Source organism: Petromyzon marinus, chromosome 29, assembly GCF_048934315.1.
Source record: "Petromyzon marinus isolate PM22_M1 ecotype Great Lakes invasive population chromosome 29, UKy_Petmar_22M1.pri1.0, whole genome shotgun sequence".
NCBI lineage: Eukaryota > Metazoa > Chordata > Hyperoartia > Petromyzontiformes > Petromyzontidae > Petromyzon > Petromyzon marinus.
Genome location: NC_133695.1, coordinates 12,724,478 through 12,740,990, shown reverse-complemented (window position 1 = coordinate 12,740,990; position 16,513 = coordinate 12,724,478). Strand labels below are relative to the sequence as shown.

Below are 16,513 nucleotides of genomic sequence, written 5' to 3'. Positions count from 1 at the left end.
AGGAAGTAAAACAAGCCCCCTGATTGGTGCTTAACGGGCCTGAAAGGGAATTGGTTAGAGGCAGGAAATTAAAGGGATTGGAGGAGAAATACAACATGGAAAGTGCGGGAAACGAAGGATGATTGACAGAGAGGATGTTTGGAACTATTAGGAAATGTGGAAGGTGATTGACTGGAGGAAAAAACAGGTCAAGGAACCTTCGGGAAAGGGGCTTGAGGGATATATGAAGGGGAAGCGAGAGAGTTCGGGACGCTTGGAGAAAAGGAATTCCTTGTAAGAAATAAAAACTCTTATTATTGAATACGACTGTGTCGGGTGCCCACTACACATTGGTTCGCGAACTGCGCTACGAACCCGGCGACCTGAGTTAGATTCCTGCTCACGACCAATAACAGTGACGAATATATGAACTCGTCCTGGGCCTCCCCTAGGTCGACTCGTCTTACAAAATGAGTACCTGGTGCGGTTTGTAAACATCAGTACTAGGAAGACAAAGGCGGCCAGGTGTGGTGCTGGCCACACACCCCCTCGTGTGCCGTGCCGGCCTTCGCAGGTTCTCGCTTGCAGCACTTGCCCCAGCGGTCCGTGAGGGCTACACGGGGGATCTTTGCATGCGAGTGGAAAGGCACACCTGGCAGGAGTCAGTGCCGCCCTGCTCGTAGCCAGCGCAGAGCTGCGTGTGCGGCACGCGGTTGTTGAGGAACTCCTCGCGGTTGCAGACGTCTCGGGAGATAATGGGCAGCAAGGCCTGCTTCAGCACTCCCTCGTTCCCAGTTCCTGCACAAAACGCAACAAACGCACGCAGCGCATTTGCCAAGAGCAGGCCTAGTGGCCTAGCACATCAAGCGGCTTGCAACGTAGAGCACGATCAGAGTTGGAATAGATTGAATGTGTTCATTGAATTGCGGAAGATTATTATTATATAGACGATAGCAGAAGATTCCAAAGTGGAGCAGTGCGAGGGAAGAAGCAGAGAGAGAAGTGTTGAGACCGGCAGTGTGGTGAGTGAGAGGGTGAGTGGGTGAGTGAGTGTGTTGTTGCGATCTGCAGTGTGGTGGGTGAACACAGTGTGATGGAAGAGACAACAACAGTGTCTGGTAGACCGTGTCCTCAACACGGGAGGAGGAATCAACGAGTGAAGTTCACAGCAGCTGTAGCCATGGTAGTCGCCATAGGAGAGTGACGTTAAGCACTTAAAGGCATTGCCGTTGTACAGCGGACAGAAGAGCTGACAACCCGACTTGCTTCACACAAAAGTTAACGTGGCAAAGAGCGGGAAGCGGTGCCGGCTGAAGGGACCGCAGCATGCGTGGGGCGCTTCGGGGCGACCTGCCGGCACCTTTGGTCTTCCCCCACCCCGTGATGTAGCACATCGTGCCATGCACCAGCTGTTGGTTACGCTCCGGCAGGCAGACGGTGTTCACCTGATCCGTCATCCTCACCGGGCTGCGTGGAAACAACAACAACAACGGTGACGCACGGCGCGCCGGGAGCCACGGTACGTGCCGGTAGCAGCAAGCGCCAACGATGACAGCAGACCCTGCCGGCTGTCAGGGAGTATTGGCCACAGCAAGTACTAATGACTTCGCGAGTACTAATAATGAGAATAATGTTTATTTATAGGGTGCTTTTATTACCACGGGGTTCGAGGCCACTCTTCGACACAAGTTAAGGTGAAACTAACATTTACAAGACATGCGCGTTTTGAAAATATAAATACGCCTCAAGCCTTGTGTGGGCGAAATCTCTGACGCGATCCGGTGGAGAGTTCCACAGTCGCAGAGCCCGAACACAAAGAATGAGAATATTTATACTGGAGAAATCCCATGAGCTATAAAGCTCTTTTTCACAAATGTCCAGTAGAGTCACCTCCTCTCCTAATGAGCCCGAACCTGGCAATGCAGAGCTTGGTCCGCTCCTGTCAGCTGACCTCGGTGCATGCTGCGGCCGATGTGGAGACAATAACTCTAATAAGTGAACCTGGTACCATTCCACTGAGTGCTTCAAACATCAGTGATAGGATTCTAAAATAAAGTGTACATTTCACTGGAAGCCAGTGCAGAGATGCCAGTGCTCCCTCTTGTTTTATTCTGGTGAGAACCCTTGCAGCTGAATTCTGCTACAATCCGTAACCGTGATAAGGAACGGCTTGTAAGCCTAGCCAACATGGCATTACCGTAGTCAAGTCTAGATTCTAGTCTATGGTTACATGTGGCGGGCAATATGTCCAGGAGCTAAATGGCAATGTCGAGGTCTGTAAAGCACGCGATGGCTTCGGGAAAGGGTTTGTGCAGTTTTGCTACTCCTCCGTTGAAGGAGTGCAGACCAGTGGTTTACTATGCGGTCCATTGGGTAGCATGGCCACAATCTCACGACCGTGACTATCTTTAACGTATCTCTGTGTATCTTTATCTATCTCTCCGTATCTCTATGGGATTATTTTGTGGTCTTTGGTTCTCGCCATCGACTAATGACACAAGGGACCTAATCCGACGATATATTTCCCTAGGTGGTAGAACGACTCCTGCCACTCGTCAGCGCTCAACCAGGTCGGAGCCGGCAACCCGCGACGATCGTCGTGACCTGGAGAGCTTGATGAGTGCGATGTCCGCGTGACCGGGTTCGACCACGATCCTCGAGATGGACGCCGTCTGCCATGACGGCTCGGGGTCGTTGTCCTTGTGCGCTCCCAAGAACACCTTCATGAGGTACGCAGGTCTACACGCAACAACAATGACGACGACAACAAACAAGAATGACTTCAAGTTGGAACATGCCGCCACCACAGTGTTTTCTTGCTCTGGAGAAGAGAGAGAGAACGACTCAGAGGCATGAGGAGGAACCACAGACAATGTTATGTGTGTACGTTGAACTTCTTTCGTACCGTACGTAGCCAACTGTGCTAATCAGAGTGTGCGGGGAGACAAGCGGGAAAGGCAGCGGTGAGCCAGTGCCCATTTCCCCTCCAAGCTCTGCGTTCCTCTATATATGTAGTGACACAGAATTGGTCACGTAGCAGTATAGGGCTGGCTGCTGGCAGGGAATGGGATCTGCAGCTTCCAGCAGCCCTGACTGACAGCAGGCCACGTGATAGACCTAGTAGGTTCCAGAAGAGGGCGTGGCCGGGGGCGGAGCCAGGCCACGCTGACAGTATAAGAGGGGTCCCTGGAGGGGACCTCGGGGCTGTCGTTTGAAGTGGGATCCCCGTCGTGTTGCTGGAGTCTTCACCGTCATCGCCGTCTTCACCATCTCGGCATCGCCAGTCAGACAGTCTACCAGCTGTCCTGACTGGGAACCGTAGTTACTAAGTGTAACTGTTAGCCGAGTTAATAAACAGAGTGCCTCCTACTCTTAGTGTCTCTGAGTCAGTCACTACATATATATGAGTTATCAGCAAATAATGATTGTTTACATGTGGAGGAAACCAGAGAAAACTCACGCGTTTCTTTTTTAAGACTGAAACAGGAAGACTTCTCCACAATTCTGGAAAACCACCTGAAGAGGCCGGTTATTGTGATTACCAGCGAAACGTCGGACTCAATAAATGTTGTGGGTTTACTCTCCAACAAGGGTGTGCTGAACTAGTAACTAATTGGCACGTTTTGTTTACGTGACTACCTTACTAATTGGCTGTCGGGTGGTGGAAGGTAAACGACACATTTATATTATGCAATTTAACTGAAAAAAAAACCCCTTTATCATGGATAACATTGGTTGCGAAAGCCTACTTGTTAAACTGAGGGGGCAACATTTTATCCCATACAGATGCAACAGATGGTGTTTACACTTTGCTGTACCACCTTCTCGCAAACCAGGGTATAGCGGCACCTGGACGCCCACGGGAAGGGAGCTTCACGATGTTTGTGCGACCCACCAATACTCGCCGCCACCACAATACTGGACCACAGGCCACGCGCGTGGCCGGTTTGCCACCTGGCACCACGAAGCCACCGGCGTGTGTGTGTAGAGTGTGTGTGTAGCGTGCGTGTGTGTAGCACGTGTGTGTAGCGTGTATGTAGCGCGCGCGCGTGTGTATAGCGTGTGTGTAGCGTGTGTGTGGCGTGTGCGTAGCGTGTGTGTAGCGTGTGTGTGTGTGTAGCGTGCGTGTGTGTGTAGCGTGCGTGTATGTGTGTGTAGCGTGCGTGTGTAGTGTGTGTAGCTCGCGTGTGTGTGTGTAGCATGTGTGTGTAGCGTGCGTGTGTGTGTAGCGTGTGTGTGTAGCGTGTGTGTGTGTAGCGTGTGTGAAGAGTGTATGTATAGCATGTGTATGTGTAGCATGTATGTGTGTAGCATGTATGTGTGTAGCATGCGTATGTGTGTAGCGTGCGTGAGTGTAGCATGCGTGTATGTGTGTGTAGCGTGCATGTGTGTGTGTAGCGTGCGTGTGTAGTGTGTGTGTGTAGCATGTGTGTGTATCGTGTTGTGTGTAGCGCATGTGTGTGTGAAGTAGTGTGTGTGTATCGTGTGTCTGTGTAGCGCACCGCTTGACGCAGTGCTCCGCCGTGATGACCCACTCAGGGGTGATGAGGGCTCCGCCGCAGTCGTGCGAGTATTCCCTGCAGCCCACAGCGGACAGAGCCGGCCACCAGCGTGCACCGCGTATGTTACGTGTATCTGGTGCGTGTTGCGTGGGTGCGCTTTGTTGTGAGTTGCGTGAGAGATGGTAGCAACCCCAAACTAAAATCCAATCCATTGAGAATTACGAAAATTGGCTTTGAATTGTAATTCAGCGGAATACTTAAGCAGGTGTTGATATTCGGCCAAAGAGTAAAATTTGGAATTGGCTCTACCTATAACTGTCACTGAGTCGATGTAAACGCCAAAGGCTCCCACCGTCGTATACCAGACGTATCTCCACCACCGACTCCAACTGCATCTGATGCTGTGAATGGGATGCTTGTAAGTGTCTGTGTGTATGTGTTTATTGTTGTTGTTGTGTGTGTGTGGCAAAAACAACCCCCTACCTCCTCGGTGTGCCGGACGGGCAACGTTGTCATGGACAGTGCTGTGGGGAAGAGGGCCAATTCCGATTGGCCTTTGCCCTCAGGGTGTTTGTAACCACCACAGTGGCTAAATGGGGGTTCTGGACGGGTGTGAGGGGCTGGTAACCCCTCCACCTTCAATACATTACCACAAAACCATATAAAAAATATCTAATTAATAAGCCTGTGCCGGAGGCCCGGGGGGGACAGGCGTCTATGACGTCTCCTGGCCAAAATCCATTTGGCGGAGCCAGGAGATTAAATCTTTACCCTCGGGGCTTCTCCAGAAACAACAAAAGCCACTACAAATGGCCACGTGGAATGTTCGAACGCTCACTGCGGAGAAGAGGCTGCCACTCCTCTGTCGGGAGCTGGACCGGTACCGCCTGGATATCTGTGGTATTCAGGAGGTCCGGTGGACCGGCTCTGGCTCCTGCCACCATGAGGGGTGGACAGTCCTCTATTCGGGGTAGGAGACTACCAAACAACAGGGAGTGGCTCTTCTTCTGAACAAAAAGAATTAAGGGGGCGTGGGAGCGTGGCGGTGAGGTGTGGGAAGCTGTAAGCCCCAGGCTACCTTGGGCTCGCCTTTCCATCAACCAGAGGCGAGGAGTGGTGGTCGTGGTTACTAATGCCCCCACCGAAGATGAACATCCGTGGAGGGATGCAGGCAAGGCCGATGAGTCAGAGGCCTTCTATGACCTCCTGTCACAGGTGCTAGCTAAAGTGGCCCCTCGGGATAGAGTCATCTTGTTGAGTGACTTCAATACCCGAGTTGGTCATGATGCTGGCACCTGGTCTGGAGTGATTGGAAGGCATGGGCCAGATCAGCTCAATAACAACGGTAGGAGGCTGCTAGATTTTTGTGCAGCTCATGGGGTTGTCATTATCAACACGCTGTTCCGGCATTAGCGCATCCACACACATCATGGATGCATGCCGGGTCCAAGCAAGAACATCTGCTAGACTATATGGTGATGGAACAGCGGATGCGGGCCCATGTCCTTGACACCAGGACCTACCGTGGAGCTGATCTGCCCTCTGACCATCGACTTCTCATCTGTAAAATGCGCCTGCCATTCTTCCACTCCGGTGGTGGGTGTAACACCCAAGACCCCAGTCACACCTAAGGTGGCCTGGTCTCAGCTAGCTGATAAAAGTTGCAAGCGAAAATTTCATCGCTTGCGGCTGGGGTTGGCATCGTCCCCCACTCCTCCAGATGTCGAGGGTAAATGGGCAAGGTTTAGGACTGTGACTCAGGCAGCTGCAATGGCTGCTTTGGGTATGCGGTCCAGACCTCCCCAGAGACCCTGGCTGACAGAGGAGGTGTTCAGGATGGCTGAGAAAAAGCGACAGGCCCACTCTCATCGTCTACAGCATCCCATGTCAGAGAATGAGGAGGCCTTCGCTCGGAGGTTCGGAGCGCCGTGAGGCGCTGCAAGGATGGGTGGTCGTCATGGGTTGCTGAGGAGATGGAGCCTGCCTCAATGGCCCGCGATCACAAATCCCTATTTAACTCCATCAAAAAAAGTAACCTGCAGCACCACACCTATTACCATCATTAGGGGAAAAAATGGGGATCCAATCTCCGACCCCCAGGAACAGGTTTTCAGATTTGCTGAGCATTTCTGTGAAGTCATGGGGGAGGGGAAATCCCTCGACATGGAAAACATTGTGGGACAAAGTGGCGATGACCCTGCTGAGGCTGCGGTGCCTCAAATATTGGAGGAAGAAGTTACCCCCTGTGAGTGGCTGGCTGAAGTGCCATCTGTTGAGGAAGTACTAAAGGCGATCCAGAGTCTGAGACCAATAAAGGTACCGGGCAGAGATGATCTCCCAAGTGAAATGCTGAGGGAGGGTAGCGTTTGTGCACAGACTGCCCTACATGGTATCATAACAACAGTCTGGAACACTGGACGGGTTCCGGAGGATTGGAAGGATGCCCTTGTGGTCCCCCTCTTTAAGAAGGGGGACTGCACAGACTGTAACAACTACAGGGGCATCTCACTCCTCAGTGTGCCTGGAAAGGTCCTGGCAAGGATTATTCAATATCGCCTTGCCAGACATGCTGAGGAGAGGCTTGCGGAGCCCCAATGTGGTTTCAGGAAGGGGCGGTCCTACACAGATGCCATATTTTCTGTCCGTTTGCTACAGCAGAGGTGTAGGGAATTCCAACAAGACCTACATCTCTGCTTTATTGACCTGGTCAAGGCCTATGATACCATCAGTAGGCCTGGGCTCTGGGTTGTTCTTCGTGCTTTTGGAGTCCCTGACCCTCTGCTCACGATCATTAAGGACCTTCATGATGGTGAGCGGGCCTGGGTAAAACTACGTAGCCGGGAGTTGGAGCCATTCCCTGTTCACCTTGGGGTGCGACAAGGATGTCCTCTGGCTCCCAAATTATTTAACATATTTTTCGACCACGTAGTTCGTGAAGCCTTTGATGGCTGTACCAGAGGAATTTCCATCTGGTACAGATACAATGGGAGGCTGATCGATGCCCCGGTGCGGTCAAGGGATGGCTCCCTATTGGTCAACCACGTTATGTATGCCGATAATCTGGTAATTGCCGCTCACTCAGAGGAGGAGTTGGAGGTGCTGCTGCTGAAACTGGAGTGTGCCACTAAGAGGTGGGGCCTTACTATCAGCCCTACCAAAACTAAGCACCTGCCTGGGTATTTCGTATTCAGGCACTCCACCCCCACAACTCCCAATCGGTGATAGGGCAGTTGTGGAGAGAGTGGAGAGTTACCTGGGCAGTGTGCTCATGACCGGCTCCGGTTTGACAGCAGAGGTCTCACTCAGAATCAGTTGAGCGGCATTATCTTTCATCGGTTGCGTAATGCTGCGTGAAGCTACCTGGTCTGTCGCTCCGCACGGAGCTTCAAGTCTTCTCGGCCACGGTCATTCCCTCCCTTCTCTACGCTTGCGTAGCATCTTCGCCGATTGTAAACATTTAGGCTGGCCTGCCTACAATCCATCCTGGGTTTAACCAGGCTGGATGGTGTGAGCTCACAAATCCTTGAAAGATCTGGGCATCGGTGAGCTCCTCCTGCAGGCAAGGCTGCGTTGGCTGGGTCATGTAGCCCGCATGCCAAATCACCGCATGCCTAAACAGCTTTTGTTCGTCCGGATAGAGGGGGCTAAACGGGCACGGCACGGGCTTGAGAAGAGATGGAGTAATGTGGTACAGGAGGATGTGGAGCTGAGTGGACTTGCCGTTGACTGGTACCAGTGGTGTCAAGATTGGCCTCTGTGGAGGGGGCTCGTGAAAGACGCTGCTGGGCAGTTGGAGGCAGTCGCCCTCCAACAACAACGAAGGGTGGAGGAGCGACGCTCAGAACAATGCGCGGAGCGCCGGGTGGCTAAAGCACAGCAAGTTGGCACAGTAGGGGGCACAGGTGGTGCATCAGCCAGTCGTCTCAGTCAGTCGGCCTGTGGCACCTGGGTCTGCCCCGTGACCTCCTGCCAGCGGGCGTTTGACACTTCACATGGCCTCAAGGTGCACATAGCCTGGCACAAGCGTCGTGGTGACGTCACCGCCACTTAGTGGCGAATGGCCGTTGTTGTTGTTGTGTGTGCGTGTTTGCGTGTGTGCATGTGGTGGGGAGCGGTAGTGTCGCGGTTAGTCTGCTGCGCTACGAACCTGGCGACCCGAGTTCGACTCCCGCTCACGGCCAACACCAGTGACGATTATCTGAACCGGTCATGGGCCTCCCCTAGGTCGACTCAGCCTCAAATGAGTACCTTGGTGTGGTGTGTAAACGTCGTCACTGCGGAGACAAAGGCGGCCGGGCGTGGTGTTGGTCACCCACCCCCTTGTATGCCGTACTGGCCTTCATAGGTGCTCACTAACAGTCTGTGTAGGCTATACACTGGATCTTTGTCTTTATTTGTGTGTGTGCGTGTGTTTCTGTGTGTGTGCACGACGAGGAGTGAGTACCGGCTGAAGGCCGTGAGTTTGATTCGCAGGCTGATCTGCCAGGGCCACGAGTGGGGCCGAGCTTCGCAGCCCCCAACGATTCGCTGGCGGCAATCGGACAGAGACACGGCAGCGACGCCGCAACGATGAAGCCCCGGGGCTACATGGGCCGGCGAGCCGGGGAGTTCTGGCAGGCCCGGCAGGCCCGACCCTCCCTGCGGCCACAATGGCTGAGAGTCTTCAGCAGGCCACGGTGGCCTCGGCACCAGAGACGGCACTGTCCGAAGGCCAAACAAATAAAAAACGACATTGCATCATCACTGCCACCACTGTCTCACCTGTCTTGTGTTAAGGCCAGCGGCGGATCTGAGGGGTATTGTTATTTGCCAGAGGCAGGACATTGAATTTGTTGTTGTAATGAGTATAGGGTCCTGTTTGAATAGCTTTAAACATCAGTACCACCGCCCCCCCACCCCTATGGATCCGCCTCTGGTTCAACCACCACACTGTAGGTCACAATGTTCACTCCCCCCACTCACTCACCACACTGCAGGTCACAATGCTCACTCCCCCCACTCACTCACCACACTGCAGGTCACAATGTTCACTCCCCCCACTCACTCACCACACTACAGGTCACAATGTTCACTCCCCCCACTCACCACACTACAGGTCACAATGTTCACTCCCCCCACTCACTCACCACACTGCAGGTCACAATGTTCACTCCCCCCACTCACCACACTACAGGTCACAATGCTCACTCCCCCCACTCACTCACCACATTGCAGGTCACAATGCTCACTCCCCCCACTCACTCACCACACTGCAGGTCACAATGCTCACTCCCCCCACTCACCACACTGCAGGTCACAAAGCTCACTCCCCTCACTCACTCACCACACTGCAGGTCACAATGCTCACTCCCCCCACTCACCACACTGCAGGTCACAATGCTCACTCCCCCCACTCACCACACTACAGGTCACAATGTTCACTCCCCCCACTCACTCACCACATTGCAGGTCACAATGCTCACTCCCCCCACTCACCACACTACAGGTCACAATGTTCACTCCCCCCACTCACCACACTGCAGGTCACAATGCTCACTCCCCTCACTCACTCACCACACTGCAGGTCACAATGCTCACTCCCCCGACTCACCACACTACAGGTCACAATGCTCACTCCCCCCACTCACTCACCACACTACAGGTCACAATGTTCACTCCCCCCACTCACCACACTGCAGGTCACAATGCTCACTCCCCTCACTCACTCACCACACTGCAGGTCACAATGCTCACTCCCCCGACTCACCACACTGCAGGTCACAATGTTCACTCCCCCCACTCACTCACCACACTACAGGTCACAATGTTCACTCCCCCCACTCACCACACTACAGGTCACAATGTTCACTCCCCCCACTCACTCACCACACTGCAGGTCACAATGTTCACTCCCCCCACTACAGGTCACAATGCTCACTCCCCCCACTCACCACATTGCAGGTCACAATGCTCACTCCCCCCACTCACTCACCACACTGCAGGTCACAATGCTCACTCCCCCCACTCACTCACCACATTGCAGGTCACAATGCTCACTCCCCCCACTCACTCACCACACTGCAGGTCACAATGCTCACTCCCCTCACTCACAGACATTTATCTCTGCTTCTTCCCTCACACTGCTCCACTTTGGAATTCTCTCTCCATCATCATCATCTCTTTTCCTCCAAGCTATTATCATAATAACCTTAATAAATATAATCAACTAAAGACATAGCCATGTGTTGTTGGCCGCCTGACATTCTGAGCCTTTGGGCCTGTGCTCAGAAGTATGTGTATACTACTCTTTGGTTCTTTCGGTAAAGTCACGTAGATAGAAAAATAAATAATAGATTACGACGTTTCGATCGCAACACAAGCAATCGTCTTCAGGTGAAAAAATACAGCAGGCAGACTGCTGAGGCAGGAAGAAATGTAGCGAGAGAGCTACTGCAGCCAAAGGTTATATTGGTTTGAGATGGGTACAACCCAAGGGTAAGTGGGTGGGGCTAGAGATGGAATTTGCAAGTCAATGTAAGATCGCAGAGCTAGGCATACCTCGGCTAATCCGAGGGGGGGAGGGAGGGGAGGGGGAGGCGCTTCAGTACTGGGCGAGAGGGTGGAGTGAAATTCAAAGAGGGAACAAGGTGAGAGAAAAGAAAGAAAAAATCAAACTTAGAAATGCAATGCAACTCAGAGAGTCGGCCAACACAACACTTAACACTTTAACTGGTTGATCAACTTCCTTCCAAAGTCTTCTTGGTTCTTTCGGTAAATCGAAAAATTCCTTCCAAAGATTGATAAATTTGCATCCATCTTCTCGGTTGAAGTTATGTCTGAGTTGTGTGGAAATCCTCCCAGTAGAGGCGGTTCAATCTTGATTTGAAGCTTTCGTGCCTGCAGGAGTTCCCCTCCCCTCCCTCCCCCTCGGATTAGCCGAGATATGCCTAGCTCTGCGATCTTACATATACAGTACTTGCAAATTCCATCTCTAGCCTCGCCCACTTACCCTTGGGTTGTACCCTCCTCAAACCTATATAACCTCTTGCTGCAGTAGCTCTCTCGCTACATTTCTTCCTGCCTCAGCAGTCCGCCTGCTGTATTTTTTCACCTGAAGACGATTGCTTGTGTTGCGATCGAAACGTCGTGATCTATGATTTATTTTTCTATCTACGTGACTTTACTGAAAGAACCAAAGAGCATGACTTCCTGTAGTCACGAAAGTTTCAAATCAAGATTGATTATGTGTATACTGTGTAACAAAACAATCCATTGCATCTGACCTGATGCTCGGAGCTCTGAGACCGCCACTCTGAACTTAGATGGCCAAAACCCACGACGTAAACATGAAATGACTAGCAGGTGTACCCGTTCTTCGCATGTGACGTCACCGCTCACTTGCCGTGGAATAGATTATATCCATTATTCCCCCTCCCCCCCTAAAATACAAAAGTCTATTTTTATACTTTTTCCATTGTGTACAGTATGGAAGCTACCCACATGCAAAATTTAAAGTTTTTAGCATGTTGGGAAGTATGCTAAACATTTCGAACAGACACACATATCCACAAATTTCCCTTTAATATGTATAGATTTAACTGGAAAACCCTGAAAAAAATTGATGCTTGTGTAGAGGAGTAGTGGGATGACGTCATGTCATCGAGGCACTTAAGGGGGGACCCCGGGACAAGGGCGGGGTCGCCATGGGGAGAGGGAGGTGATCGCTGTAGGAGAGTGAGAGAGAGGGGAACGAGAGCCTGTGTGAAAGACATCCCAGCCACCGCCGAAAAAGGGCTAGAGATGTAGAGGTCTCACCTCGTCGCCGGGCGGTGATGGGTGAGCCCCCGCCCGGGGCAGACGAGGTGATAGACATAGGGGAAGCCGTACCGGGGCGTAGATAGCTGAGGGATGTCCGCGTAAAGGACAGAGTTCTGACGTGTGTAAGCGTCGAGTATAGAGAGTGGAATCAGAGTGTATAAGAGTGTGTAACAGTTGTGAATAAACGGCAAGCAGCCCTAAGTAACAATCCTCGTCTCCGTCTTCCTCTACAAGTCTCCTGGGTGTCAAGAGTTACTACACAACATTTGGTGTCAGAAGTGGCCATCGAACCTTCGCTGCTTAAATTCAAGAAAGCTGGAACCCTTCGCTGGCGTGGTGTAAAAGCCGGCAGCGGAGTGCAAGGCCCAACCGGAGGAGCGGATGGACGGCGAGGGCTGCACCGGAGCTCTCCCTGCGACGACCCCGGAGCCCGGGGCCCTGGTGATGTGCCCCGGGGGGAGGGCGACTGCAGCCTGCATGGGAGGAGGCTGTGGGCCCAGACTGGCTGCCTTCGACGGAGAGCTGGGGCGACGTCGCCGGCCGACTCGATCAGCTGCTGGTGTCAAGGGAGCGGACGGGTTTGGGTGAGTCGATGGCGGAGCTGCAGGGGGACGCGGCCGCTGTCGGTTCGCTGCGGGCGTTTCCGCAATTTCTGCGGCTGCGGCGTTCCCACCATTCCCACGGCTGCGGCGTTCCCGCCATTTTCGCGGCTGTGACGTTCCCGCCATTTTCGCGGCGGCGGCATTCCCGCCATTTTGCACGTGGCTGCGATGTGACCGTCGGCCGCTATTGTCGCTGCTGGAACCCGGCGACTGCGAGCGGGGTGTGCCTCCCTCGTCGTAATTGAAGAGGTGTGCTCCGACGTCTGGAGCCTGGGGAGCTGCCTGCTTCGTGCTGGTGGGGTGAGCCGGCACGCAGGAGAGCGCACCGCCACTGCGCGATGGGCCTGCTGCTTGCGGGGGGTGCAGGCCGAGTCGTTGGTGTGACGGGCACAGCAGGACATTGCTTCGAGGGACTTTGCAACGTCGGCCGTCAAGTGTTGTGTTCCTCGCTGACGTTCTTTCCCTCCTTGTTTTTTTGCATTCTTTGGATTGTTGGGGGTGTTATATTGTTGGTACAGTGTTGTTATGTTGTGGCTATAGGGATGTTAGCTTGGGGGTTTAGTGTTATGATGTGTTGCTGTTTTTTTTACGTTTTTTGCTGCCTGTCATGGGGGTCGTCTAGATTGTTTTGTTTCTTTTTATAAGGGGACGTTGAAACCCGAGACGGCTGATTTTTCTTCACAGAGGGGGGTGATGTAGAGGAGTAGTGGGATGACGTCATGTCATCTTTAGAGTGGGATGACGTGATGTGATGACGTCATGTCATCGAGGCAGTGGGGTACTTAAGGGGGACCCGGGACGAGGGCGGGATCGCCGTGGGGAGAGTGAGGTGGTCGCCATAGGAGAGTGAGAGAGAGGGGAACGAGAGCCTGCGTGAAAGGCATCCTAGCCGCCGCCGCCGAAGAAGGGCTAGAGATGTAGAGGTCTCACCTCGTCGCCAGGCGGTGATGGGTGAGCCCCCGCCCGGGGCAGACGAGGTGATAGACATAGAGGAAGCCGTACCGGGGCGTAGATAGCTGAGGGATGTCCGCGTAAAGGACAGAGTTCTGACGTGTGTAAGCGTCGAGTATAGAGAGTGGAAACAGAGTGTATAAGAGTGTGTAACAGTTATGAATAAATGGCAAGCAGCCCTATGTAACAATCCTCATCTCCGTCTTCCTCTACAAGTCTCCTGGGTGTCAAGAGTTACTACACAACACTTGCAAGAAAGAAAAAATCTGAAACAAATAAATGTAACTAAATCGGATGTTTTTCACTGATATAAATTCAACCTTAACCCACTAATACGTGAGGTCGATTTAGGCAACTCGGGAAGGGAATGACGTGGCGAGCTGAAAATAGTCGCGTACCCTTAGTAATTCCAGACAGCATAAGCTGTGCAAATTTCATGACGTCAGAGCTCAGATGTGACGTCACCGCTCACTTGCCGTGCAAAATATATCCATTATTGCGCCCCCCTCGCCCCCCAAAATACAAAAGTCTATTTTATACGTTTTGCATTGTGTACAGTCTGGAATCTACCCACATGCCAAATTTCAAGTTTGCTGCATGTCGGGAAGGATGCTGAACATTTCGAACAGACACATATGTACACATTTTTCTTTTATATATATAAGATGCACACGCAGAAAACCGAGCGGCTGATGGGATGTGTAACGTCGAGGGACAGTCATGTGGAAGAGGAGGCGTATTGCCCTGCTTAGCCACGTTGCACGTCCAGTTGTTTCCATCATACGTGCTCGGCGAACCTCTCTCAGTGTCTCACAATGGCTAGGTCCTCTGTCCCATGGCAACACTTTGGCCATGCAGCATGCGAGATGTTAACTACTTTGCCTGGTATACAGGAGGTCGTGGGATCAATCCCGACCCTACCACCTGTATATTTGGAGTTTGTATGTCTCTCTCCTTGTGGTCGTGTGGATTTTTTTCCGAGTTTTTCCCTCCACATTATACATTTCCACATGATAATCCGCTTCGTTGAGCTATTATTTGTGGCCAGGTCGCTTCTGAAGAAAAGAACTATATAGCTCAATGGGCCTTACCTGGTAAAATAAAAATAGTTCTTATTATGATTGTTTACCCAGGAAAGCCTCAATGAGTTCCAGATCTTCTTACAAATCAATTCCTGCCACCGGAACAACAGAGGTGCAGAGGAGCGACACCCACAACAATGAGCAGAGTGCTGGGCGGATAAAATGAAGCAAGATGGCACAGTAGACAGGGCAGATGGTGCAACTGTCAGTCATCTCAGTCAACCCAAAGCACCTTGGTCTGTCCAGTGACCTGTCAGCAAGTTTTTGACACTTTACATGGCCTCAAAGTGCACCTGACCTGGCACAAGCGCTGTTGTTGTTGTGTGAGATTGTGGAGTGGTGGTGCAGTGGTGAGTAACATTAATAGTCGTCGTGCTACCCCCCTCCAGGCCCTCGTGCCTGGTTCGCGGGGGTTGTGCGGCGACGGCGGCGGCTCCGGCGCGGCGGGGCGGCAGGGCTGAACGTCGCAGTACTCCCAGCGCAGCGCCGCGCTGACCGTGTAGCACCAGGTGCCGTTGTTCCCGTCCGGATTGCGGCAGTAGTTCTCCTGCAGCCCGCTTGCAACGAGCGAGGGCGGCACGCACACAGACGGACGGAAGGTGAAGGCGCTGCGGGGCTCGCTGCACGTGCAAGCGCTCGCGCGCACGCGGCATTGCGACTGTGAGGATTGGAAGCGCGCCCGTTTGCCGGCGCTCCGTGTTCTTTATTTGTTGATTTTTTTTTTCTAACCAGGCAAGGCTCGCTGAAGTGACCTGGCCACAAATTATAGCTCAATTATAGCTCGAGAAAGTGGCTTATCACGTGGAAATTTATTGCAGGCAAATTACTCTAAACGCATGTTTATGAATGATCCAAGAAAAAGATCCCCTGTATAGCCTAAACAGTTAGCGAGCACCTATGGCAGATCAACACAGCACACGAGGGGGTGGTGTGGTTATCACCACGCCCGTTCACCTTTGATTCCTCAGTGCACATGGGACCGGGCACTCATTTAATAGTCATGATCTAGGCGAAGCCCAGGATGGGTTCAGATATGTCATTGATGTTTGCTGTTGGCAGGAATCAAACTTGTATTGCCTGGTTCGCAGAGCAGTGTGCTAACCACTGCGCCACTGCTCCCCACTCTCACGCAGACACTAAGTGGTGGCGATGTATCCACAGGGCTTGTGCCAGGTTAGGTGCACTTTGAGGCCATGTGAAGTCTATTATAGGCCACATGGTGAATCTTTGTCTTTGTGCGTGTCTCCTTCCGGGTGGCTGTGTGCACTGGTTACCTGCAGGGGTAGTTCTCCGGGGTGCGAGTATGCTTGTGTGGGAACTGTGAGTCCCACCGCTGACACCGTTTCCCCGAGAGAGTCACCGTCCTGGAGCCCCGGTAGCCCTCCCCACGGCCTCTGGCGCACACGGTGCTGGTCGAGGTCGCTGGTGGCGGCGTATCTGCTGGGTGGAAATCAGGGTCGTTCGAATCGTTTCCTTTGCATTCCCAAACAACCGTCTGAATCGTTGACACGTTGGTTGAAACCACAGCGTGAGTTTATTCAATCACCCACCCTCACCTCTGACCATCCAGCAGCCGTATTAGAAATGGATTTACCGCAGT

General features: G+C 52.6%; 1 protein-coding gene across 2 annotated transcripts in view; it reads right to left on the bottom strand.

Moving 5' to 3' along the window:
• Positions 1-16,513, bottom strand: part of LOC116947091 (plasminogen-like) — a 44,457-nt gene that overhangs the window by 2,400 nt on the left and 25,544 nt on the right. The window contains exons 12-18 of one of the 2 annotated variants that reach the window (XM_076070405.1): positions 16,188-16,353; positions 15,313-15,470; positions 8,926-9,181; positions 4,482-4,556; positions 2,584-2,718; positions 1,340-1,446; positions 632-777 (exon numbers count right to left, since the gene is read on the bottom strand). In XM_076070405.1, coding sequence (XP_075926520.1) covers positions 632-777; positions 1,340-1,446; positions 2,584-2,718; positions 4,482-4,556; positions 8,926-9,181; positions 15,313-15,470; positions 16,188-16,353 — 1,043 coding nt within the window. The remainder of the gene's footprint in view (positions 1-631; positions 778-1,339; positions 1,447-2,583; positions 2,719-4,481; positions 4,557-8,925; positions 9,182-15,312; positions 15,471-16,187; positions 16,354-16,513) is intronic. The other variant, XM_076070407.1, reaches the window with a different exon arrangement.